This window comes from Pelobates fuscus, chromosome 12, assembly GCF_036172605.1.
Source record: "Pelobates fuscus isolate aPelFus1 chromosome 12, aPelFus1.pri, whole genome shotgun sequence".
NCBI lineage: Eukaryota > Metazoa > Chordata > Amphibia > Anura > Pelobatidae > Pelobates > Pelobates fuscus.
Genome location: NC_086328.1, coordinates 125,918,520 through 125,944,478, shown reverse-complemented (window position 1 = coordinate 125,944,478; position 25,959 = coordinate 125,918,520). Strand labels below are relative to the sequence as shown.

At 44.2% G+C, this 25,959-nt stretch overlaps 1 protein-coding gene across 18 annotated transcripts in view; it reads right to left on the bottom strand.

Moving 5' to 3' along the window:
- MADD (MAP kinase activating death domain) overlaps positions 1-23,472 on the bottom strand; it is a 67,066-nt gene extending 43,594 nt beyond the window's left edge. For 10 of the 18 annotated variants that reach the window (XM_063438196.1, XM_063438200.1, XM_063438202.1 and 7 more), the window contains exons 1-3: positions 23,393-23,471; positions 17,059-17,211; positions 15,404-15,967 (exon numbers count right to left, since the gene is read on the bottom strand). In XM_063438196.1, the coding sequence (XP_063294266.1) occupies positions 15,404-15,967; positions 17,059-17,120 (626 nt within the window). In that variant the 5' untranslated portion in view covers positions 17,121-17,211; positions 23,393-23,471. Of the gene's footprint in view, positions 1-15,403; positions 15,968-17,058; positions 17,212-23,392 lie in introns of all 18 variants that reach the window. The other 8 variants (XM_063438191.1, XM_063438190.1, XM_063438195.1 and 5 more) reach the window with 1 other exon arrangement.
- Positions 23,473-25,959: the final 2,487 nt, after the last annotated feature.

Sequence of the window (25,959 nt, the reverse complement as noted above, 5' to 3'; positions counted from 1 at the left end):
GTAAATATAATTTCGTCACCAACATGCTTGTTCCTTTGGTCAGCGAACGCTTTTCCACCAAACAAATCAACGGTTGGTGAAATAGAACAGTCCCAAGATCATGGTGTGTAGACACCTCAGACTGCATAGCAAGCAGGTTCCAAGTATCCGAGGGCAGAGGGAATTAGAGATGAAAAAAGTCTGGATACACTTAATTTATTAAATAGTGTCAGTCAGGACTGCTCCCATCAATGTCAGCCATAGATGGGAGTGGTCAAGGTTATTCAGAGGGAATTACTGAATTCCAAGTGATTCTTAACTGAACATTGTGGTCCGTAATAGGATAAACAAGCTAGATTTTTAATACTGGCTATTTGGGCGTAAAATTAGAACTTAACTTTCAAGGTCATCCACTAAACTCCAGTTAGATAGCTCCACAGCGGTTATTGCATTTAGCACAACGCGACTATTTTACCCAAGGTCCGCAAGTGCAAAATGATCTGGGAATTCTTATAAACTCACTCACGGCTAAATGGAAGCAGATTCCTCAATTTTGCTGGAGTTTGTTGCTATTGAGCCCATCTGCGGTCTAGTAAGGAGTTGCGGCTGAACCCCCGTCTAGAGCCCGACGCATCTAGTTGTGATACAAGCATCAGGTGCGGACTGTCAGGAGGATCCGATGGAGACACCATGGTCTGCTTCCCAGGTCCCTGTACGATCCCACTGCAGGGATGGGCATTGAGCAAATACTGCTACTGGGTCCAGGCTGACGTGTAGATTGCTTTGTATTGGCAGCTGAACGTCACAGTGGTGATATACCCTTACCTAGCCTGGGCATAGGTTGATTCATTACCGCGAAAAGTGTACAGAAGGATCAGCGCTTAAAAAAAAACTTAAATAAAGGCTGGGGGCGGAGCTAACTACCAAGCCAATCAGACGTCATTTCTGACAGCTCCGGCACCAAATTTTACTATCTCGCCTTAATCCTGAGAATCAAGCCAGATCCCACCACCCCAGACCCACACCCCGACTTGGGAAACCGCGCTGCATCGATAGATGCATATAGACTATGAGTACCTGGTCTCAGACGATAACGATACGAATGTTTGTTTACCAGTTTATAAGTTGTACATCTTAGCATGAGTGATAGGGTCTCCTACCTGTACTTATCTGGCACACTGGGGCACCCCTTAAGGGCACCCGGACTCACCACAGATACCTCCCACCGAGCCCGCTAACAGACAATTAACCGGCGAGCTAACAACCCTCCCAACCCCCCCGCTGGCTCCCTTGGTTAGGGGTATTAAACAGTAAACATATGCCACTGAGCACCACACTGAGACAGGAATACAGCCGTAGGGATAGCACTCGCACACATGATCACCATGTAAGTTAAACACGGACAGACAGCATCCTTCACCGGTAGCAGTCCTAGTCAAAGGTCCTGAAAGGTATCGTTTACTAGGAACATGGTTCTGAGCTAATAACACTTACCCACAACCGCATCTTATCTCCATACCCAGTCTCAGAACCACAATTTTAGGCTTTGTTTTTCTCATGAGCATGGACATGTCTTGTTTAATCCAAAAGCCACTCATCTAACCTCCGGCATGCCCTATCAAACGCAGTTGATATAAAGAAAAAGTGCTATAGAATCGTTAATATTTCTCTGTCATACAAATGAATGCCTGTTTATAATCTCTCTGCTGTTGTGGCAGACTAGGTACTTATGTACCACTTCTGCACGAGTAAATAAAGAATAAAAAAAAAAAATACTTAAAAAAGCAGCACACCTAAAGGATAGGGCTCCCTCACAGGCCCTATAGATATAAGGTATAAGGAAGGAGAGAAAGGTGGCGCCACAGAGATAATATATAAAATGAAATATAAGCAAGTAGTAATATAGAAATAAACAATGATATATAATACAGAGAGAGAACAACAACAACACCACATACATACATACATACACTCAGTCCAAAAAGAGTCCAGTAAAACCTTTTGGATGAGAGAACAATCACAGCTCTATCTGAGGTAGACATCTATGGAGTAGTGGGATTAAGGGGTTTGTGGGATCTGTTTGAAAGTGAAAAGAAAATCTTATAGTGCAATAAAACCCAAATAGGTAGCAGCCAATAAAAAAAGTCTATATGGTTCTACTCACATTTTTAAGAGCTAAAAACTAGCTCTAGTATAAACAGCATACAGTGGTTTAATCCCCACTTATGGGACACGTGAGGGAGTATTTTAAGTAGATATCTCGTCAGATGGGGACTATATGCAACTTAAAAAAAAAAAAAACAACAATAGTGCTCCTGTGATAAAACCAGGAGAGTGTATAAAAATACCAAATGGTTACTCACATTTAATTGGGCAGACGCACTGCTCAATGATAGGGAGTAAGTGGTATAATCACCACCAAGGATGCTTTGGAGTAGTATCTCTCTGGAACAAGTAAAACTCAGATGCCAGGTAGTAAAATAATAAAAATGGTAAAAAAAAAAAAAAAGATAAAATGGCTAACTCACAACAAAGAAAGTGGACAAAATACCTTTATTAAAATAGTTTGTTAAAATTTCCACAACGCATTTCTCTCCTTAGGGCTTTCTCAAGTGGTTTAAAAAAAAAAAAAAACTCTCTCCTACCTGGATTCCTTACAGTGTGTGCCATGTTGACCCCATTCACAGCCTTTTATTGCCTTGAAATTTCGGTTTAAAAGTATTAACCCTATATACCATATAGGAGAACTTCCTATGGGTTAGATCACCTTTTACAAGTTAGTATGAACTACTATATGAGCAATCTGGATAATTTATGTTATGCACAAGACAAGATTATATTCTTTATTTGCCGTTTTCCATTATTATTTAAAATGTGCAGCCTAATCAGCTGCTTTCTGCACACGTATTACCTTATTATTATGCTACTGTCAAAATATCCTATCAATCTGTCAGCATCTAAGATTGTCGCACTGCACAACAAAAATGAATTTTAATTTTTTTTATATAGCCAATGTGGAAAAATTCACCAGCTTTGCCATAGTCACGTTTAGTCATGTTTAGTGAACACCCCTGTTCAAATTCCCCAAAATTTAGGTGACGTTATGAGAATCAAACTATGATCCTTCAGGTAGTTCCCGACTACAGCTCCCACAATTCTCTACCAGCCAAAGAATGCCGCTAGACAGCTACAGGTTCAGCAGAGAAAAGTACAACATGCCACCCAGATGACGAACGTCCAGAGACTTCGGAAGACATAGTCTGCATTCCTAAATAGTTCTATAAAGATATTCAATATTACGGATCAGGTCACTCTAGTGAAAGCAACAAACAGCCTCAAGGAAGCTTTATTGTCAGATACCTGTCCTTTTAATGGTTATAGTATAGCACCGCAGCTGTGACAGGAGTACATACTGTTGGAAAAAGTAGGACACACAGCGCTCACCACCCCCGGGGTACCCGATGACAGTGGATGCGGTCTGCATTTAATTGCTCTTTCTATGGACTAGTTTAAGCATTTTATGCAATGCATCGTACAAAACAACCGATTCAGTCTCGAGTCCTTGAGATTGTAAACACATTCTAGTAATTCAATGCATTTTAACTTGTTCGATTTTCATTTATTAATATTTCTACTGTACAGTGCTGCACCATATGTTGACACCATTTAAATCTCTTTGGCAATAAACCATTTAAATATGTAAAATATATGAGCCTTTGGTTTTTATCTCAGATTAAAATGCCTCCCCCAGCCCCCCAAACATTATGCAGGGTGTTAAAGGGGATGTCTAAACTTTGTAACCACTACAAGTAGTTATGATTTTGATTAATACAAGTTCAACAGCTTGACCCAGAACCCAGATGGTGCACGCAGTCTAACAGCGTCAAAGCCTTGAAGTAGTCATGGTAATTACACTGCCCCTTTCCTGTCCAAGTAACTTCGTATACACTGTACAGTATCATACAAAGCCACAAAAACGCTTAAGATAAGCTAAAGTCAGTCTGCTAGAGGCCTGTTTCATAATCCGGGCTTGGAATACCAGACACAAAACAAAGGGCAAATTCAATTGAAATCCCACTGAACGTCATCAGAACATTAATCCTACTCCCTGCTATGGGGTGGGGAAATAGGTTCACCCAGAATCTCAGGATGAAAACTACCGGATGAGATCGAGAATTCACTCCCTATATTTAACTATGGTTTACGTCAGAAAAGGGAAATGACATGCTAATAATTTAAATATTATGAACTATAAATCTCCAGTGTTTGGGGTGAAGATAACAGAGGTTATGAAAACATTATTTATCGGATTGACCTATGAGCATGCCAATTATATACATACAGGACAGCCGTGTGAATGAGTGTGAATTGTCAGGGATTTCAAATTGGAGACCAAAACAACTATACAGCAGTTGTTTCGTCGGAATGTCGCTCCCAATCAGGACTGTTATCAGGGGGTGTAGCAGTGATTTACCAAGGGGTCTGCTCAAGCAACAGCATTTTATCAGTTTGCTTTAGGAGATAGATCACATTGAAGATCTCCAACAGAGCGGGCTCCTTACCGGACTGCACTGACACTCACCTTACACGCCTAGAACAGCACTGGATGAGATAGCATATTGCTTGATCACAATTCAAATAACATAACACACACACACACACACACTCACTTTCTCTAGGTAGGTCAGAAACCTGTAGCAGTCTGCTCTCACTATACCATATAGGGCAAGCTATACTCATAGGGTAAAGTTAGGAAAACAGGACAGCAAAATATGTTTTATATATATATATATATATATATATATATATACACATACATACACACACACACACACACACACTCCAACAGCCCCTATTTTTATCAAGTTCTGTGTCTGCAGAGGAGGCAAGCTACAGGTACCATGGAAAGCCTTGGATTTTATAACCACGATGTATTGAGCGCACGCAGTGTTCCGAATGAAAACCACTAGAGACACTTCATATTTTTAGTCAGACAGCAAAAGGCAGTCATTCTATCACCTGTTACATTGAAATGGCTTCTATTACGCTCTATCGAAAAGAGACGCCAATGACCAGTCAATGAAACTTTAAATATCCAAGAATTGAAACTGCTGGCAGTCTAATAATGTGACAATAAAAAGTTGCCATCGGCCATGGTAACTGGCAGACATAGCGGCTTGATTTAATCCCAAATACATGTACACCCTATAAACCCTGAACGGTCCCAAATTCATGCGCATAATAACCATGCAATATATTTAAACGAATACATAAAATGATGAAGCATAGACTGAGAGCTGAAAAAAAACTGGTTGTTCACCAGTAAAACAACTAAACATATCATAACAGCATTGGGTGGAGGAATAGTTACATGGGATATCGAGCAGAGTATAAAACGCTGTAAAAGGTCAATCTCAGCGAGACATGGCAGATTCCCTGAGCACCTAGCAGGTGGCTAGAAGATTTTACAAAAAGACACAATTAATCATCTTTTAAGTTCTATTTCCCCAGACAGCACGTCCAGAAGACCAGTTACGTCAGCCAAGTCATCGCACAGAAAAAGAAAGGACTAAAGAAAACAGGCTTTGATTCTACTGAGAACTTCTGCCAGGCTATGCGCTACCTTGCTTTAACCCCTTAAGGACCAAACTTCTGGAATAAAAGGGAATCATGACGTGTCAGGCACGTCATGTGTCCTTAAGGGGTTAAGCTTTTCACGTCATGGCCTACATATGTATAATGTGACCGTACTTTGTTACTAGCTAGCCCTATCTAAACCTAAGCCCAGCTAGCAATGTTCTATACGCGTAAGGCCTGGCATGATAGATGATATACTCTAAAAATCGATGTCAAGCATATCTAACGCACACAATAAGCTCTGTTCAGCTTGTTAATATTGACAGTGTTGATGTCAAAATTGTGCATACATCCTTTTTAACATACCTGTTCCTGCACCTCAAGCAATGCACACCCAGCAGGTTTAATTAGCACCATTAACCCACGCTTGTAACTCGCTTAAAAAGTCAAGCTATCTGTATATTTTTCTGCCTCATAGGTGAGACAGCGTACGTTCACATGTTTGGAAGGGGCATATGTGTCTACCGAAGCAAGCCTGTAACCCTATCGTGTCTTACTGCCTTAGACATAATTCCGAGTGTTGCATAATTTAAATCGCATGTTTACCACGTTTTGTATTTTTATGCAACTGCCTACATCTTGTTATTTTCATGTTCTAAAATATAAAAATCGTGCTGTATGACAAGCCACATGTTGAAATGATGACAAACCGCTTGCAGCAGCTGTTGTGGCGCTGTACGCTTTACTGTTACTCCATGCACGAATAAAAATAAAGAATAAAAAAAAAAAAAAAAAAAAGAAAACAGGCTTAAAGGGACACTGCACTGGCCAAATACAAAAAAAAATCACTAATTTAGTAGATTTACCCCAAGGGAAATATGCATGCATAGCTTCACTGAGGTATTACCAAATACAACTTGCAAAACATGTAGTTCTCTTGTCTGCTGCCTTTGAAAGCCCTCCCATTCTAGCCCCGCCCAGAATTTGTGTGGCTGTCCTATCACAGACTTCCTAATGCAGCTCAATGAGAGGTTTTTGAGAGTCATGTGCTCTGAGAAATTGCAGCCTCTAGAGTTCAACTGCACTGAGCTAAACAAAGCAGGAAGTAGCAGGACCTGTTGTCTGAATGACAGCCAAAGGGGGTGTAACAAGGTTAATTTATAAAAATTAAATAAAAAAGTGCCAATTTCTATTGAAATCAACGTTTTTTTTTTGTAAAATGAAAAGAATAAAACTAAAAAGGACCCACTCTGCACACAAAGCTTTTGAGCAAGTTAAAGAGCTTAAAAGGGACACTATAAATCACCAGAAACACTACAGCTTAATGTAGTTGTTCTGGTGAGTATAATCATTGCCTTCAGGCATTTTCATGCAAAACACTGCCTTTCAGAGAACACCTCCAAGTGGCCACTCCTCAGATGGCCACTGGAGGTGCCTCCTGGCTCAGTGCTCTGCATGGGGACGCTGAATTTTTCTTAAAGCCATGCATTCTTTCAAAACATCAATCAGAGGCGCTGATTGGCCAAAATGGTGTTTGGCCCGCCCCCTTCCTGATTTCAGCAAATCAGGAAAGCATTGGATTGGCTAAAAATCTGCAGTTCTGATGAAGTCACCAAGGGGCGGGGCCAGTGCCAGCAAACCCGCGCGGAGCTGGACATAAGGTGAGTTTTAATTGCTTTTAAGGTGACTAAGGAGGCGGGGAGTGGCGGCAAACCACCTAAATGGTGGGTTAAACACTATAGGGTCAGGAATACAGGTTTGTGTTTCTGACGCTATAATGTTCCTTTAAGGGTCTGGAGTGTACTTTTAACAGCACAGAAGGAAAACACGTAAGGTTTATTTATTCACCAGAGATTTTACAGTAACTGACAAAAGACTTGCACCAAAAAATTATATGTAGAAATACACACGGCTCAAAATTTCCACTCATCACTAGCCATTGGTGAGTGAATATGTAGCCCTGGGAGGAGAGATTCACTCCTGTAACTGTGACATCAGCACTCAAGGCTTAAAGGAACACTTCGGACACCATAACAACTTCACTGCAATAAAGTTGTTATGGTGTCAGGAGGTCCCTGGACTACCTTTAGAGGTTGAACCTTTGATTTAACACTGCCTTTATGCTCCCAAATTATTTAAACAGCAAACCTCGCCTTTAAAACACACACATTTTTCTCAAGCTGTTTTTATGAATAGGGAGCTACTGGTTGGCTTATAAGGTCACCTGAAGCTCTTACGCAATCAAAGTCACCCGTTTCCAAGGTTTCCTATTTCAAGAATCTGAGAGCAGCGGAATGGCAGGGGAAGAGCTAAATGTAGCGGAGCCCTTGTCCTGGCATGGACTCTCCTCCGCTGGATCTCCAAGAGAAGAATCAGGAACAAGAAAATACCAAGTAAATACCCCACCTCCTCCCCAGCCACTGGACGACACACAGTTCTGCCACACACTGCTTTAATGCATTGCGCCTAGCACCAAGTCAAGAATACAAAGTTTTATTTTACAAGAGCCTCTGTGTTTGAGAGATAATTGAGCTCCAATTAATATAACTGAATTATCTCTTAAATACAGAAACTGGCAGATATTTTAATATACCCCCCAAAATACATGAAAACAGTACAGAAACCCCACAAGAAAGCCCCGATCTGAGCGCACAACATATCCAAAAAGCGCCAAGATCGGTTCGGTAGAATGAAAGTTCTCGAACACAGTTTTGACTGACCTTTTGGGATTCCTGTGCGAACACTGACCAATGCTCACCCTGGCTGCTATGGAGCGAATGCTCCCCCTGTTCGGAAGATCCTATCTCCCCGAATGCTGTTAGCCTAGGTGGTCGGGAAGTGGGGCGGTTAGCTGTACCATCTCTGTGCTGGTTCGCGAGGCCAAAAACAGTTCCATGCGTTTGACGACCAAGTACAGCTGCCTGTGTTCGGGAGACAAAATAGCCGCCATGTACTGGACTACGTGCGTTCGGTTATACAAATGGCGGCCACCCAGGGAAAGCACTAAAGCACAGGTGTTAAGTCGAGAATTTGTGATTAACAGCCAGGGGCGGTCGGTGTTTACTGGGGCATAACAAGGGGACACACACACACACACACACTCACCTTTCGGCAGACGAACCAGGGGGTACGGACAACTGAACATAAGAGAATGGCGTCTATTACACTAAACCCCACTGGATTCAAGAAATTAGGGTTAAACAGTCCATGAACGGCTCAACCCCTAAAGGTAAGCCAGTGCCAAAATTATTTAATTACGATTAAGTTGTTATGGTGCCCTGAGGGAAAATATAGGTTTATATCCAGCAGAGGTGGATATTCTTTCCCATTGTGGCTTACAAGTCCGTTGCCAATATCAACTCGCAGTCAATCATGATTTGGGTGATAAAGACCTATAGATTGCAGTCAGATTTACTTTTTAAAAATATTGCTTTTTATAAAAAAAATAATAATAAAAAAAAAATAATAATAAAAAAAAAAAATAATAAACATCATTCCTTGTTGCAAATACTAGAGAACTATGAAAAGGTAAATATGAAATGCCCAATCTCTCTTTATAAAAATAAAAAAATTACAGTGTGTTATGATGTCAGAGCTTGGAGGCCTCAAATCCAAAATAATCTCATCTTTTTTACGGTTAGAATACGGACCCTTGCTCACTAGGAAAAGAACACATCTAGAAGATAGCACAGCTAAAGAGAATAATACATTAAATTGAATATAAAATACTCAAAACATAAGACGCCAGCAGTTATCCATTGAAGAGCCAGAGAGCTCCATGGCAATATAAGTATGTCAAACAGACAAACAATGCTCCGAGGCTGTGTGTGTCAACAGATGCAGCTTTGTATAAGATAAAACGCAGGCAATCTCTATCAATACAATGCGGCTCAGCGCCGATGTTCCACTCATACACAATTGATGAAGTTCAGCGTTTAATAAACCACCCACACTCTGGCTTAATATGAAATTAATGGAATAAAAGGAGGATGTAGCTCCAGGCATTTAGAAGCTTATGGCTCCCGGTCCTAGAAGTGCACAAGTCATTTAACTGGTATTTGGGAACATAAATCAGGATGTGCCCCATCTACAGGCTTCCGGAATAAAATGCATAGAAGTAGACTATGCAGAGTGATTGGGAGACGGAAGTCAAACATGACTGAGAGGAGGGCATGCGCATGATGCACTTAACAGCAACAGAAATGTATCCGCTCATAAACGGGATGCCCTCCTGGCATGTGTGCCAGGGTTACTGGCTGCCTGGAAGGGCAGCCAATCTGGGCAACTCATACACCAAGTACAGTTTTACATATCGCGTTCAGCTGTGGGGATTCCAAGTTTGCAGTTGCTTAAGGTAGACACCCAGATTCCGAACAAATCATGATGCGTCCATGCAGATTGTGATCGCTGTTGTGCTGTGCCTGCTGCCCATTAATGATCACGATGTAATCAGCCTGTAAAGTATGCTGGCATTTTACCATAACAGGGAAATCTCCCTGTCATGCTGACAACAGCCTGTAGATGGCGCTCTGCTTGATTTACCAAGGAGTAAAGGGCTTCTTTTAATATTATATAATTATTTTTAAAAAGCCCTTTTGGTCCTTTTAATAAAATTATATATATATATATATATATATATATATAAATAAAAAACAACCCAAATAATTATGATATCATTATTATTATTTATTATTATTGTTAAGTATGGAGGCACTTAAACAGAGAAACCCTTGATGGACTCTTTAAGGTGTTAACAAATCAACTTCATATTGCATTTCCCCCCAATCACTATTGTGATACGAGGATAGAAGGGAAAAATACAATCCAAACATTGAGCACCCCTCGCTACCGTCGGCCTAATAACTGCTTGTGGTAAGGATATAGATGGGAATAGTAGATTGAGCTTTTCTTACTTTTAAAAGAGGTACGTCCTGGGTTCTAGTTACAATTATTTCCCGATTCAATGGTAACTGGGATTTCAGAAGGTATTGAACGTCTGATCTGAACTTGCAGACAACTGAAACGCTCTACAAAGCAATCAGAGCATTAACCGCAGAGCTACCTGCAGATATCCATGATCTGAGAGGTCACTTTTAACATAGTAAAGAATCCTGCAAGCTTATTTTAGAACCAGAGTAGCTTAACTTCTCAAACATGCAACACTATCTCTCAAAAACAAAAAATAACAAAATTGTATGTTTTGGGCATTAAAGACCATTTAGTTCTAAGGTTAATGAACAGTTTAAAACAATGTCCATTAAAAAGCTTAAACTAAAAAGGGACACCAGTCACCTAGACCACTTTATCTCAATGAAACGGTCTGTGTTCCTGTCCTTTTAACCTTGTAACGTAGAAGCTGCAATGTTTACATTCCATGGTTAAAGCCACCTCTAGTGGCAGTCATCCGGACAGCCACTAGAGGTGCTTCTGCTGCACTGACGTGTTCACGTTAAAAAAAAAAAATCCATATACAAGCATTAAATACAATGTTTCCCTATGGGCAAGCTCGAACGTACGACAAGCGTTCATCACACATGCGCATTATGTCCACAATGCTCCTCTACAGGAAGCACTGGATTTGGCCATCACAAAGGAGTCCATGCCTCCTCCATGACATTGCAGAAGGTGGAAAGATAATCGCCGCAGAGCGTTCCTCAGTACTGGAAAAATGTAAGCAAATAATTTTATAAATTTTTAGGATAAACGGGTTTGGGGTGGGGGGGCCATATTAATACAGCCAAGGACAGCGGCACTATAGCACTGGGAACACAGGTTGGTATTGCTATAGTGCTCCTTTAAACTTGTAAGGATTGTATTTTTGCTTGCATGTTGCCTTTAAAAACGATTATAGAAACATATATATGATCAAGTGCACTTTATTAAAAAGCACCTCGGCTACAAAAGTGGATAACCCGAAATCCCCCAAAAATTACAAAAAAGTGTTAACTTCAATTATTGTTTTTCTTAGAAGATTACTGCTTTATGATCCAATGAGTACTTGGGTGATAGAAATCATATTAAGTGCTGGTCTAACCACACCCACAGCGCTTTCAGACCAATACTGCCATCCAAGTCTGAATGGCTTTCCACGGGTAACGGAGCTAGTGAAATTCCTCCTTATCTCAATGGCTGCAGAGTTGTTGAACTTTAGGAGCCTGTTATGCCCTAATTTATTTTCAAACCACCGAAAAAATAATTCACAAAAAGGGAAGGGGAGCAGAGCCCAGACGCTTGCATACAACGATGGCTATAAACCATAAATCGCCATGGTGCTTAGATAGTCCCTGTACATTTTTGTCATTTTCAAGCTTACTATTGGGAAATGGAGATATGGAACTCAATGCCTTAGGACATAGAGGAAGCAACCAAAGATTAGGCAAGTGTGCAAACACATTCTGTTACAACTTAATTCTTGTTAACTACAGACAGTTCATGACATTTCATGTACCACCGATAATTCCAGTGTGCCAGATCACTTGATGCATTTAGAAGCAGTGGAAAGCAATGAGAAAAAAAGCTCATAATCTAGAAAACTGGCTCTGTCACATGTGAGTGACCCTGTAACAAAGGGGTTTAAACAAATTATGTTTCAGTTAAACTGCAGTTTATACCAGTGACCACAATTCAATTCTAAGGGATTTATTTTCTCCACAGTTTGGTTACTTTTGCCGAGACTTTGTAATTTAGCTTTTAAGATTCAAAAGTGGTGTTTTCGTTATAAATCTCAACATTTTTATTATTTATTAGGTTTATTTTTACTCTAACTGCTCCCATTAATTTATTGTCACCAGTGCATTTTTGGGTAACAGATAGTGGCTGAAAACATAAAATCCAATCAAAATATTGCTTTATGGTTAAATATTTTAAACAGAATCACATAATGAGCAACCATGCAATTTATACATTTTTCACAAATCAATAAAAAAAAATACAAAATTAAAATGTATTTTTATTTAAAAAAAAAAAAACACACGACATTTTAGGTCCAATTATAATTTTTACATAAGCCCTGTTTATGACCAATACGTATTAAGAGACATTACAGGGGGGGGGGCTCATAGCAGCCAGACATATCTTGTGAGAGCTCCTTACTAAGCTCTTGTTTGCAGCAAGCCCATTGACACACAACACTCTCTTGATACGATTGGCGACCCACTCTCAGTACCTAACAGCATGCTCTGGACCGGTACCAGACAGTGCCAGCCATCGAGTCTCTTGCAGACTTCAGTGAGGCCTGGTTGAAGCGTCGAGCAGGAGAGGCGGCCGCTCTCTTGGTCTGCAAGACACTACGTCCTTGCAGTGGACCTGTATTGCCTCGTATCCCCCCCCTCCCCTATGGGACAGTGGGGGTGACCCCGGTCCCCATTGTGAAGATCCGAAGCCACATCCACCCTCAGACAGCCACTCCTGCCTAATCTGTGAGCAAAGCTTTGATGGAGGAGCCAGCAGTAACATCAGGGTTTTGGCCTCAGGTTGCAGATCGGAGTAACGTGAAGCGGGTGGAGAGGGGGCCTCCCTCGGGCATTATACTCCCACAAGTAACAAATCTTATCTCCACTGCCCTCCTAGGCTGAAGGCCATTCGAGGCTCGGCCCCATTGCATTGCCCACACAGGCGGAGGATGGTGATAACAACCATCTGCTATTTCCTGGCTAGGAAAGACTTGGACTCAAAGATCCCCCAAGTCAGTGGCTCACAGAAGCTGGCCTTCACACAGGCCTGGGGCTGGAGGCCTTACCTCACTCCAGTTTCACTGCCATCGCTCACTCGGCATGTAAATCGACACTTCCCAAGCTTAGGAATTGGCTGATAAAAAGCTCCTCCACCAAGTGCCGCCTTACAGCCTAATGTGTATGCACCACTGCTGTTAGTAGATCCCATTCTACCGCTTTTTGATTTTATTTGATGTGATCTCCCCTATTCTCTAATTTGTTTTGACGGTGTGGTAAGATGACTGTGTACTAAGATCCAGTGACCTTTAATTGTCTGACAACACAAGTACCAGCATTATTAATCTGCTGAAAATCATTTATGTTTGGACAAGTATGCCTAACTTGAATGCTATAAAATTCTGCAGGTTTAAAAAACAAAACAAAAAACGAGGCAGACTTAGGTGGGAGATTATTTCCATGTGTTTTATTCATCTTGTAATTCTCATGTTATTCCCATGGATAAGTTATTGTAGTACGCATTTGCCTGTTTGTTAGAACTCCCTCTACTGTGTAATGTGTTTTTTCAATGCCTCCACAATGAAAAAATAATTATATTAGGATTCTCTAAAAGTGGAAAAATAGATCAAATTACTGCAGCTTTGTTTGATCTCAAAAGGGGTTGGTCAAGTGTCCCCCTCTCCCCAACAGAAAGAAAAGTTGCCATGCCGCCATTGGTCGTTTGTCGCCAGCATTCTGTTCTTGCTGACGACCGACACCAAGTATGCACAAGATTTAACATGACGCAGCCTGGAACGCTCACCACAGGCTGGCTAATGATGTTACATTCCTGGCATCAAAAACACCGCACATACAGACTCCAAGCAGCAACATGTCTACTTCATATCAGTGAAATGGTCATCTTACTTGGGGTGAACCATTAAAACATATACGTGTCACACCGAAATAACAGCAGCACTTTTAGAGAAAAGTATATGCCAACCAAATAAGCCTTTAGCTCTACCTGGGCTTGCCAAAAGGTAGATCCCAGCAGTGACCAATTTTTAGCTTTATAGCTGACAAAACATCATGCAAGTTGTAGTTAATCAACAGCTAGGCAGGGGGTTACAGTCTATCCCTCCAAATTCACCGTCACCCTCTAAAGTGGTACATTTCAGGCCAACACACTGGCAATTTCTGAGAGTGCGGCACATATATTTTAAGATCAATAAAACAAAGGATTCTGGACAAAAGTGTCTGACATCTCTGGGGTGTTACGGTTAGCATTAACTGCTCCAAGTTGTCAATCCAACACTTTATTCTTTACATTTTTAAATTTACATTTTCCCGCTGTCAAAATATGCCATTGTGGATGTTTGAAGCTTTGCCAGATTCAATGGAAGGAAGGGAGACAAGATACATTGTGCACTCCACCATATGCAGAATGAGATTCTAAGTAACCAGTCAAAACAGAGAAATCTTACCTCAACATACCGTCTACATTTTGTTCAAGCAGATTATACTGCACTCATGTTCCATTTTTTTTTTGGGGGGCGGGTGGGGGGGGGGCGGGGCACACGACGACCTTTCCCCCAAAAGTACCCACCACCCTTATCTCACATGACCTCATCAAAATGTAACCCTTTGTCTATTTTAACCCATGGCGTACGCAGGGCTGAAAACCTCCACTTTTGGTCACGTTAAGGGTGAGTGGAAATCAAATAAATTTTTTTTTTTTTAAATCTCCTTTTTAACCCTTGCAGCGGGGGTCCAGTCACCTACACAGGGACTATGGTACCACAGCATTAGGAATACACATTCACATTTCTAACGCTATAGTGTTCCTTTAATAACTCCCAATTTACCACACCACCACCCCTCACACCCCAAAAATAAATATACACATGCACAGGGGGAGCTATAGTGCCAGGAACACAGCTTTGTATTCCTGGCACTGAAGTATCCCTTTAAGCGAACACCTGTTATTTGAACCCACTGAACATTAACTACCAGTGCGCAATCTTTCACGTCACGTCCCACAACGTTAAGTATGCACTAGACATTGTGAGTCACCTGAAGCCGACATGGTCTTCCACAAGTGAACTACAAATCACATAGAAATACTATAAAAAAAATATATACTATTTCTGTTCTGAAATATACTATTTGTAATGAATGAATTAAAAGGTGCATGTTACCTCTGTACACCTTTTGCGATCCCAGCCTTCTTGCTGACCATCCTGTCACTGCAGCAGTCCACCAGCCGTTTGATTGTGTGCAAGCACTCCCGGAAGGTGGAGAAGAATGGATAATGACTGATAATACAAAGTGAAGTTAGGGTGCTGTTCCGAGATCGTTGGACTCCTTTAGACAGACGTGTCCCACGAGGGGAATGGTTGACATCAGGGGTGGATTCTGCACTTGCAGTCTGCAAGGAATGTCCTCCATCACTGCCCTCACACACATTTTCTGGTGCTGGTTTGGGTGGCTTTCTGCTTTTGTCCTTTGGGATACGTTTCTGGAAGGAGCGGTAGAAATTAACACAGATTCCATAGCGGACGACTCCACTGTCTTTATCGGTAAGTGTGAAGACAAACGAGGTGTCATCCCTTAGGCTCATACGTTTCTGCCGAACACTCAGGCATCCTTCTGGTTGACAGAAAAATACCACATCAGGGGGCAGAGGAAATTCAGGGAAGTCTTCAAGTGGGTAACGCCGAAGAAGCTCTGGGGTCTGAGCAACACTGTCACTGCTCGGTTGTCTGGCAGAGATTAGAGAGAGAATATTGGTTATGGCTAACCTGCCACTAAATGCAACAACAACAACAACTACTCAAAGGAGATCAACAGTAAAGAAAAGGAAATTAAGATAAATCAAGAGGAGGTCTCTACTCCTCTAATAAAAACTTATATGCCAATCTTATTCTGACAACATTACTATTAGGTCAAGCTTGTTAAAAATATAAAAAATGTGCGACCCTTCACCATGTCCTACAAACGTATCATCTTGACCAATGTTAACCTTGTAAAAGCTGTTGGGGCATTGAAAAACTGTATGTCTCTTTCGTGCACAGAAAAAATAAAGAATAAAAAAAAAAAAAAAAACACAACAACAAAAAAAACTGTTATATCCGAGTAATTTTTTTTAAATTTTTTTTTTAAATACATACAGACTTAAAACTGAAACTGATAGACTGAACAAATTCGCAAGGGCTTAAAGATTAAGACATGGTGAGTACAATGAGAAGTGTTATGAAAAGTAGGAGATGTGAGAAGACATGCACGGGCAGGCAAAGGCATGGGTCGCCATGCGCCGCACGCAACTAAGCAAGAGGCATGGATCGCCATGCGCTGCATGGAATCAAGCCAGAGGCATGGATCGGCATGCGCTGCATGGAATCAAGCCAGAGGCATGGATCGGCACATGTGAAGAAGATAGAGGACGCAATAGATTTGCAGCCTGGTTAGATATATACACAGGTGAAGTTTATTCAGCTATTGTAGAACAACTGAACAGCAAAATTTAGACTAAAACAGCAGAGATGAAAAGAAGTATCAAAGCCAGCGACATGGGAATACATCGGGGCTATGGATCCATGACAGGAATTAATAATGGGAGAAAATGATTTACAATGAAGACATTTTGTCCTAATTTTTTGCAAATCAATTGTAAACTCACCACAGCTAACGTGTGATGACAAACAGGTGTAAAGACACAACAAAAGGAATCAACACAGGAAATGGAACAATGCAGAGAAAAGGTGCAAAGCATTATTAGAGGAAGCAAAAACAATTCATAATAACGGCCACTATTTAGGGTTCAATATTGGCATGTACACAATAAGGGAAGTACCTGGCACCAACGATTACAAGGTAATCCAGCAAGCGGGGACATGGCTTCTTCTTCTGTCCCATGATCCTGACTTCCTATTTTGTCATTTCACAGATCCTTATAAATTATTCACCCATTTTTGGCATATTAGACTTCCCAAATCGGAATAAAAACCTGAAAGAAATAAAATTAAACAAAATGAAAAAAAAAAAAAAACAACAACAAGAAAAAGCAAAACACAACACATATATTGGAATGTAGCAATAAGACAGATCCATCTTCTCTCCCAAAAATATAAACTGCTCTCACCATATTGAGTGTTCCCAACAGCCCCATCTTCCCTTCCCAACAGCCATTCACACATTACCTTCCTGCCCCAAGCACAACATACTAGCAACATCTTTTTACAAACCACATCCTAGTGCCCGTCATCTATCCTTCACATACAAATCTTCCCTTTTTCAGCAAAAAAATTAAATATAACTTACTTTCTCTCCACTAAAACCAATTATAGCACTTATCATCCATAGTTGACCATAAACCTAATGTATCCATCTTGCCCAGATACAATCTACTGTCCCATCTCAATACACACACACACACACACACACACACTCCTTCCCCATCTATCCTTCCTGTGCACATCCAACCGCCCCCCCAGCCATCTTCTCTTCCTGAGCACATCCAACCGCCCCCCAGCCATCTTCTCTTCCTGTGCACATCCAACCGCCCCCCAGCCATATTCTCTTCCTGAGCACATCCAACCGCCCCCAGCCATCTTCTCTTCCTGAGCACATCCAACCGCCCCCCCAGCCATATTCTCTTCCTGAGCACATCCAACCGCCCCCCAGCCATCTTCTCTTCCTGAGCACATCCAAACGATTCAACTTAAATTATCTTTCCGTGCACATCCAACAGTCCTTGACTGACCTTCTGTTCCAGTGCACACCAACTGCCTGATCTAACTTCTCTTCCGGTGCACACCAACAGCCTCATTCTTCTCTCCACAAGTACAACCAGTCCCCCCTACTGGAAAACACATCTTGCCTGGTATCCTTTCCTTGGAGAAACACAAAGCAATAGCTGTAGCAAGCCATCTTATTCTGCTGTTATTTCTGGTAGAGTCCTCTGATGCAGCATCTCACCATATCCCTCCTAATACACTGATCTCCTGCTGCTGCGTAAATCCCTCCGAGCACAGAAACCGCTTCCCCAGACAAGCAGTTCTCTCTACGTCGGTTTATCCCACCCTCTCTAAAGTACTCTCAGGCTCTAAGCGTTACTGTATCTTTTGCCAGTTTCCTGTTCACGCAGCAGTCACTGGGCTATGTCTCACTGCAAGCTGTCCTGTCCATAAAATTCCCCCCACCTCAATTTCTTTATATGTCCATACAGCTTGTTAGCAGGTGCCTCTTGTCATCTTTTAAAACACACACGCACACACACACACACACAAAACAGGGCCAGCATCAACAACAGCAAACATCTTTCATCTCCAACAGATAATTATTCCCAGCTCTATAAATAGTGTTCTTTGTCAATTATAGTGCATGCGCCTCTCAATTCTCACCCTTGGAACCAAATGAAACCTGTTTAAATCAGCAAACCATTCACCACCTCCTGTTTTACACACACCCCTCCATTTACAAACAGAAAGGAATGCTCTGTTTATTCAAGGGCTCCCGCAGTAGTGTTGTGTATCAGTCATCGCTGTATTTATAGACAGGAACACAGATCTTGTGTGGCTACTGTGACTGCACAAGATTTGCGCCGAGCGACCAGCATATGATTTGTGCCAGACTAGTACATGGCAAATTGACGACACAGAAACACCAATGCCCCTTATGTAGTGCCAGCTCTCAGCAGGGATCTGAAATCCTGAGTGGGTGTGACAAGGAGTGGGCACAGTAAATAGAAATCTGAGAATTCCAAGTCAAGAGGAGGAAGTATTGTAAAGAAAGAATGTAGCATTGACAGGTGGAGAGTAATGTTTAGAATGCAAGTCGGTAAAGGGATATTTGGGCAGAGCAAGGGTGGAGACAAGAGAGGTCATTAAGATTGCAATAAATCACTGGATGGTGTACGGTTAGTGGGTTTGAAATGGATAATCTTATGGTGTATTATTTTGCGGACAGGTGGCAAGGCACGCAAATCATGGACTCTTACCTGCAGCGAAGGAATATCAAGATGGCATTTCTAAGGGCAAATTAACATAAAGGACTTGAATCAGAATCAATGATTAATAGTTTGGCCGGAGAGCCGGTCTGTAGTCACAAGGTGAGAATGACAAGTAGTTTAAATGAGAGGTTGGCAATGTGAAAACCACAAAGGAGAAGGGGTCATCATTATACATAATAAAAAGAGGACAAATGGGGGTGGGATGCACTTACAAATTCAATGACCAGGGTGGTAGATGGGGTGGGTTTACAGTTACAGGAGGATGGGGTGTTTAGTAACGTGGAGAAGATGAATTTAGGGATCCAATGACAGGAAGCGGAGAGAGAGAAGTCAAATGACAGAACCCTGGGAATTGGGAATGGCTTGCAGGTCCAGTGACAGGAGTGTATTACAGAGGGCTATGGTGACAGTAAGATGGCTTGCAGGTCCAGTGACAGGAGTGTATTACAGAGGGCTATGGTGACAATAAGATGGCTTGCAGGTCCAGTGACAGGAGTGTATTACAGAGGGCTATGGTGACAGTAAGATGGCTTGCAGGTCCAGTGACAGGAGTGTATTACAGAGGGCTATGGTGACAGTAAGATGGCTTGCAGGTCCAGTGACAGGAGTGTATTACAGAGGGCTATGGTGACAGTAAGATGGCTTGCAGGTCCAGTGACAGGAGTGTATTACAGAGGGCTATGGTGACAGTAAGATGGCTTGCAGGTCCAGTGACAGGAGTGTATTACAGAGGGCTATGGTGACAGTAAGAAGGCTTGCAGGTCCAGTGACAGGAGTGTATTACAGAGGGCTATGGTGACAGTAAGATGGCTTGCAGGTCCAGTGACAGGAGTGTATTACAGAGGGCTATGGTGACAGTAAGATGGCTTGCAGGTCCAGTGACAGGAGTGTATTACAGAGGGCTATGGTGACAGTAAGATGGCTTGCAGGTCCAGTGACAGGAGTGTATTACAGAGGGCTATGGGCTATGGTGACAGTAAGATGGCTTGCAGGTCCAGTGACAGGAGTGTATTATAGAGGGCTATGGTGACAGTATGACTTGCAGGTCCAGTGACAGGAGCGTATTACAGAGGGCTATGGTGACAGTAAGATGGCTTGCAGGTCCAGTGACAGGAGTGTATTAGAGAGGGCTATGGTGACAGTAAGATGGCTTGCAGGTCCAGTGACAGGAGTGTATTAGAGAGGGCTATGGTGACAGTAAGATGGCTTGCAGGTCCAGTGACAGGGGCAGATGCAGGTATTGTTAAAACATGAGAGCAACAGAATACACACAAAAATTATATAACTGGGCTAAGGTTCAACCAAAAATGATAGATCTGGTGAACTTCAGATGGTAAGTGACAGCGAGATATGAGCAGGGAAACTCCGCTGCACCCCCCCTCTCCCAAAATGATTTATTTTTTAAAAATAAAAACCACTGTTTAATAGGCATATAATCCAAATGAAAACATGCATGCATTTAATGATATATTTGTTTCACTAGGGGTATATCGAACACAAACTCCAGATATTTTGTCTGAAGCTTTTGCAAGCCCTCCCCTTCTAAACAGTCCATCTTACCACCCCAGTAATCAAACGTAAGGCCATGCCGCATTACTCGACAGTTAACTAAATCATGTTCAGGTAACAGCACATGTGTGCGGAGATTATGTTAATTCAATACTTTAAATGTACAGAATATCAATACCAGTTATCAGCAAGCGGCACAAAAGGCAACCGATAATCAGTATTGGCTCTAAAAACAAATTACCGTATATTGGTCGATCCATAATCTAGGGGTCACTAAAAGGGGCATTGCAGGATTTGTCAGATAGCATGATAGAAGCACAGCAACTGTGATATGATGGTTTAGGGGTTCAGATATATAGGAAGATACAGAGAATAGAGATTGGTTAAATCAGGGCAGGAGCAGGGCACGAGTAAAAGGCATGGTCTTCAGTGTGGGTTTAGGGGTGCTTGGAAATCAATATATTAAGAGAGTGGATTGCGGTTTTGGAGAACGGGGGTATCAGTGATATAAGCAGGTGCAGGGCTTTACATACCGTAACTGGTTAAATAGTGTGAATGAGCAGAGCAATTGGAAAACAAACAAATATAAATGATTTATAGCACTTGTTAAACAAGCTGTGAGGGGGGCTTGATTCGCAGGTTCAGTAACAGGAATAAATAGGATCATGCTAGCATGGTGAGCGGAAGATGATGGATTTGGGGGTTCAGAGACAGGAATAGATAAATAGTATCATGCTAGCATGGTGAGCGGAAGATGATGGATTTGGGGGTTCAGAGACAGGAATAGATAAATAGTATCATGCTTGCATGGTGAACGGAAGATGATGGATTTGGGGGTTCAGAGACAGGAATAGATAAATAGTATCATGCTTGCATGGTGAACGGAAGATGATGGATTTGGGGGTTCAGAGACAGTAGTAAATAGTGATATAGAATTGGTTAAATACTACGACAGGATCAGGAGACGTAAAATGATGATCTTGCAGGTTAAGAAAGAGCACGAAAGGACTGGCTATTATTTGACCAGAAGAATCGCTGGAAAAATGATGGATCCAGCAACAAGCAAAATATGCCCAGTGACAGGAAGGTGGTGAATTTGAGAATTGTATGCTATTGAAAGGAATTATGTAGCAGCAGATGTATAGAGTATAAGGGGGGGTGGGGATGGGGGGGCAGATGGAGGATTTGAGAGGAGGATCTAGTGACAGGAGTGCATATTGTGGGCCTGGGGATTCATTGACTGAGTATATTAGGGGAGGGGGGGGGGGGCATATATACTGCAAGAGAGTCTGGAGATCCAGTGACAGGAGTATATATTGGGGAGGGTTGGAGATCCAGTGACAGGAGTCCTTAAGCTGTGTGATGGGTTCACTATGGGTGAGAGGGTTAAGCAGTGACAGATGATGGGGTGCAGGGGGGGTGTCAGTGACAGATGATGGGGTGCAGGGGGGGTGTCAGTGACAGATGATGGGGTGCAGGGGGGGTGTCAGTGACAGATGATGGGGTGCAGGGGGGGGTGTCAGTGACAGATGATGGGGTGCAGGGGGGGTGTCAGTGACAGATGATGGGGTGCAGGGGGGGTGTCAGTGACAGATGATGGGGTGCAGGGGGGTGTCAGTGACAGATGATGGGGTGCAGGGGGGGTGTCAGTGACAGATGATTGGGGTGCAGGGGGGGTGTCAGTGACAGATGATTGGGGTGCAGGGGGGGTGTCAGTGACAGATGATGGGGTGCAGGGGGGGTGTCAGTGACAGATGATGGGGTGCAGGGGGGGTGTCAGTGACAGGTGATGGGGTGCAGGGGGGGTGTCAGTGACAGGTGATGGGGTGCAGGGGGGGTGTCAGTGACAGGTGATGGGGTGCAGGGGGGGTGTCAGTGACAGAGGATGGGGTGCAGGGGGGGTGTCAGTGACAGAGGATGGGGTGCGGGGGGGTGTCAGTGACAGATGATGGGGTGCAGGGGGGGTGTCAGTGACAGATGATGGGGTGCAGGGGGGGGTGTCAGTGACAGATGATGGGGTGCAGGGGGGGTGTCAGTGACAGATGATGGGGTGCAGGGGGGGTGTCAGTGACAGATGATGGGGTGCAGGGGGGGTGTCAGTGACAGATGATGGGGTGCAGGGGGGGTGTCAGTGACAGATGATGGGGTGCAGGGGGGGTGTCAGTGACAGATGTTGGGGTGCAGGGGGGGGTGTCAGTGACAGATGTTGGGGTGCAGGGGGGGTGTCAGTGACAGATGATGGGGTGCAGGGGGGTGTCAGTGACAGATGATGGGGTGCAGGGGGGGTGTCAGTGACAGATGATGGGGTGCAGGGGGGGTGTCAGTGACAGATGATGGGGTGCAGGGGGGTGTCAGTGACAGATGATGGGGTGCAGGGGGGTGTCAGTGACAGATGATGGGGTGCAGGGGGGGTGTCAGTGACAGATGATGGGGTGCAGGGGGGGTGTCAGTGACAGATGATGGGGTGCAGGGGGGGTGTCAGTGACAGATGATGGGGTGCAGGGGGGGTGTCAGTGACAGATGATGGGGTGTCAGTGACAGATGATGGGGTGCAGGGGGGGGGGTGTCAGTGACAGATGATGGGGTGCAGGTGGGGGTGTGACGGTAGGTGTCTGTCTGACCGGCCGGTAGGTAGGTACAGGGAGGACATGGCGGAGGTCGCCTTTACCTGGTGCTGCCGGCGGTGCTGTCACTATGCCGCACTCAGTCCGGGCCTTTACTGATAACACGAACCCGCCCAGGCCACCCCCACCGCGGGCACGCGCACCTACCTACCCCCACAGCGCTCACCGTGACGCACGCACTGCCCGCACGTCATGACGTAGGCCGCTTCTCTGGGGTATAACGCTACCCCCTCACCAGTATAACGCCCTGCTGCTCCCCACAACTAGTATATCGCCAGCTGCACCCCCCCCCCCCCCAGTATACCGCCCTGTTGCTCCCCCCAACTAGCATACCGCCCGCTACACCCCCTCAGTATACTGCCTGCTACACCCTACAATACCGCCCGCTTCACCCCCCCAGTATACCGCTCTCTGCTCCCCCCAGTATACCGCCACTGCACCCACCATCCTGTGTATCAATCCCCTCTGTATACCGCCCGCCACCCTGTGTATCCATCCCCTCAGTATACCGCCCCCCCCCGTGTATCAATCCCCTCTGTATACCGCCCGCCACCCTGTGTATCCATCCCCTCAGTATACCGCCCCCCCCCTGTGTATCAATCCCCTCTGTATACCGCCCGCCACCCTGTGTATCCATCCCCTCAGTATACCGCCCCCCCCTGTGTATCTATCCCCTCTGTATACTGCCCGCCACCCTGTGTATCTATCCCCTCTGTATACCGCCCCCCCCCCGTGTATCTATCCCCTCTGTATACCGCCCGCCACCCTGTGTATCTATCCCCTCTGTATACCGCCCCCCCGTGTATCTATCCCCTCTGTATACCGCCCCCCCCCCGTGTATCTATCCCCTCTGTATACCGCCCCCCCGTGTATCCATTCCCTCTGTATACCGCCCGCCACCCTGTGTATCCATCCCCTCAGTATACAGCCCGCCACCCTGTGTATCTATCCCCTCTGTATACCGCCCCCCCCTGTGTATCTATCCCCTCTGTATACTGCCCGCCACCCTGTGTATCTATCCCCTCTGTATACCGCCCCCCCCCCCCTGTATCTATCCCCTCTGTATACCGCCCGCCACCCTGTGTATCTATCCCCTCTGTATACCGCCCGCCACCCTGTGTATCCATCCCCTCTGTATACCGCCCCCCCCCCCGTGTATCCATCCCTCTATATACCGCCCCCCCCCTGTGTATCCATCCCTCTATATACCGCCCGCCACCCTGTGTATCTATCCCCTCTGTATACCGCCCGCCACCCTGTGTATCTATCCCCTCTGTATACCGTCCGCCACCCTGTGTATCTATCCCCTCTGTATACCGCCCACCACCCTGTGTATCCATCCCCTCAGTATACATACCGCCCCCCCACCCTGTGTATCTAGCCCCTCTGTATACCGCCCGCCACCCTGTGTATCCATCCCTTCAGTATACAGCCCGCCACCCTGTGCATCTATCCCCTCTGTATACCACCCGCCACCCTGTGTATCCATCCTCTCTGTATACCGCCCGCACCCTGTGTATCAATCCCTCTATATACCGCCCGCCACCTTGTGTATCCATCCCCTCTGTATACCACCCGCCACCCTGTGTATCAATCCCCTCTGTATACCGCCCCCTCACCCTGTGTATCCATCTCTCTATATACCGCCCGCCACCTTGTGTATCCATCCCCTCTGTATACCGCCCGCCACCATGTGTATCAATCCCCTCTGTATTCCACCCACCACCCTGTGTATCAACCCCCTCTGTATACCGCCCCCCCCCCCCCCCTGTGTATCAGTCCCCTCTGGTTACCAAGGTGACTGGTTGCTAATTCCATTATATATTCAGGTACAGACACCAAAGCGCCGGGTATGTTGCAATTCTGTTGTTCTTCCTGGGAATCCTGTTGAGACCCCAGTTATTAAAAGTGTGATATGTGTGACAATAAACCAGTTCTTCACGAAGTCTCGGCTAGTGTTTGGGTGAGCCAGCGATACGACAGTGGCAAGGAGCTTTAATCACTCTGGGCTATAGTAACAAGGGAAAGGGGACTTGGTAGTGACAACCCAGCTACTCGTGGGCATACCGTCACAAGCTCATTTAAGTGGTCTGGGTGCAGTGCCCCTGTACCCTTCACCCTGCAATTGTAATTATTGCAGTTGAGAAACTGCAATAATTACATTGCAGGGTTAACTCTACCAAACAGCCACTAGAGTCGCTTCTGTGTCTGCTAAATGACATTGGGCCTCCTCACAATTTGCATCATCTAAAACCTGATCGGAAAGTATTAATTCAATGCTTTCCTATGGGGTAGTTCTAAGGCGATAGCGACGCTTGCCGCACATGCGCATTAGGTCCCCCTGCCTGCTTAACGTATGATACAGCGCTTAGGGACATCAGCGCTGGAATCAGGTAAGTGACAAAGGGGGAGGGGAGCACCATAGTGTACTATTAAAACGGACCTATCACTTTCCAGCCTCCAGTGGAATTCCAATGCAGGCTTAATCAGTATTTCATAGAATTTTAAAGAATATATCTTTATGAAATGCTGAAGAGTGACATATCCGCCTTAAAGGGACACTATAGTCACCTGAACAACTTTAGCTTAATGAAGCAGTTTTGGTGTATAG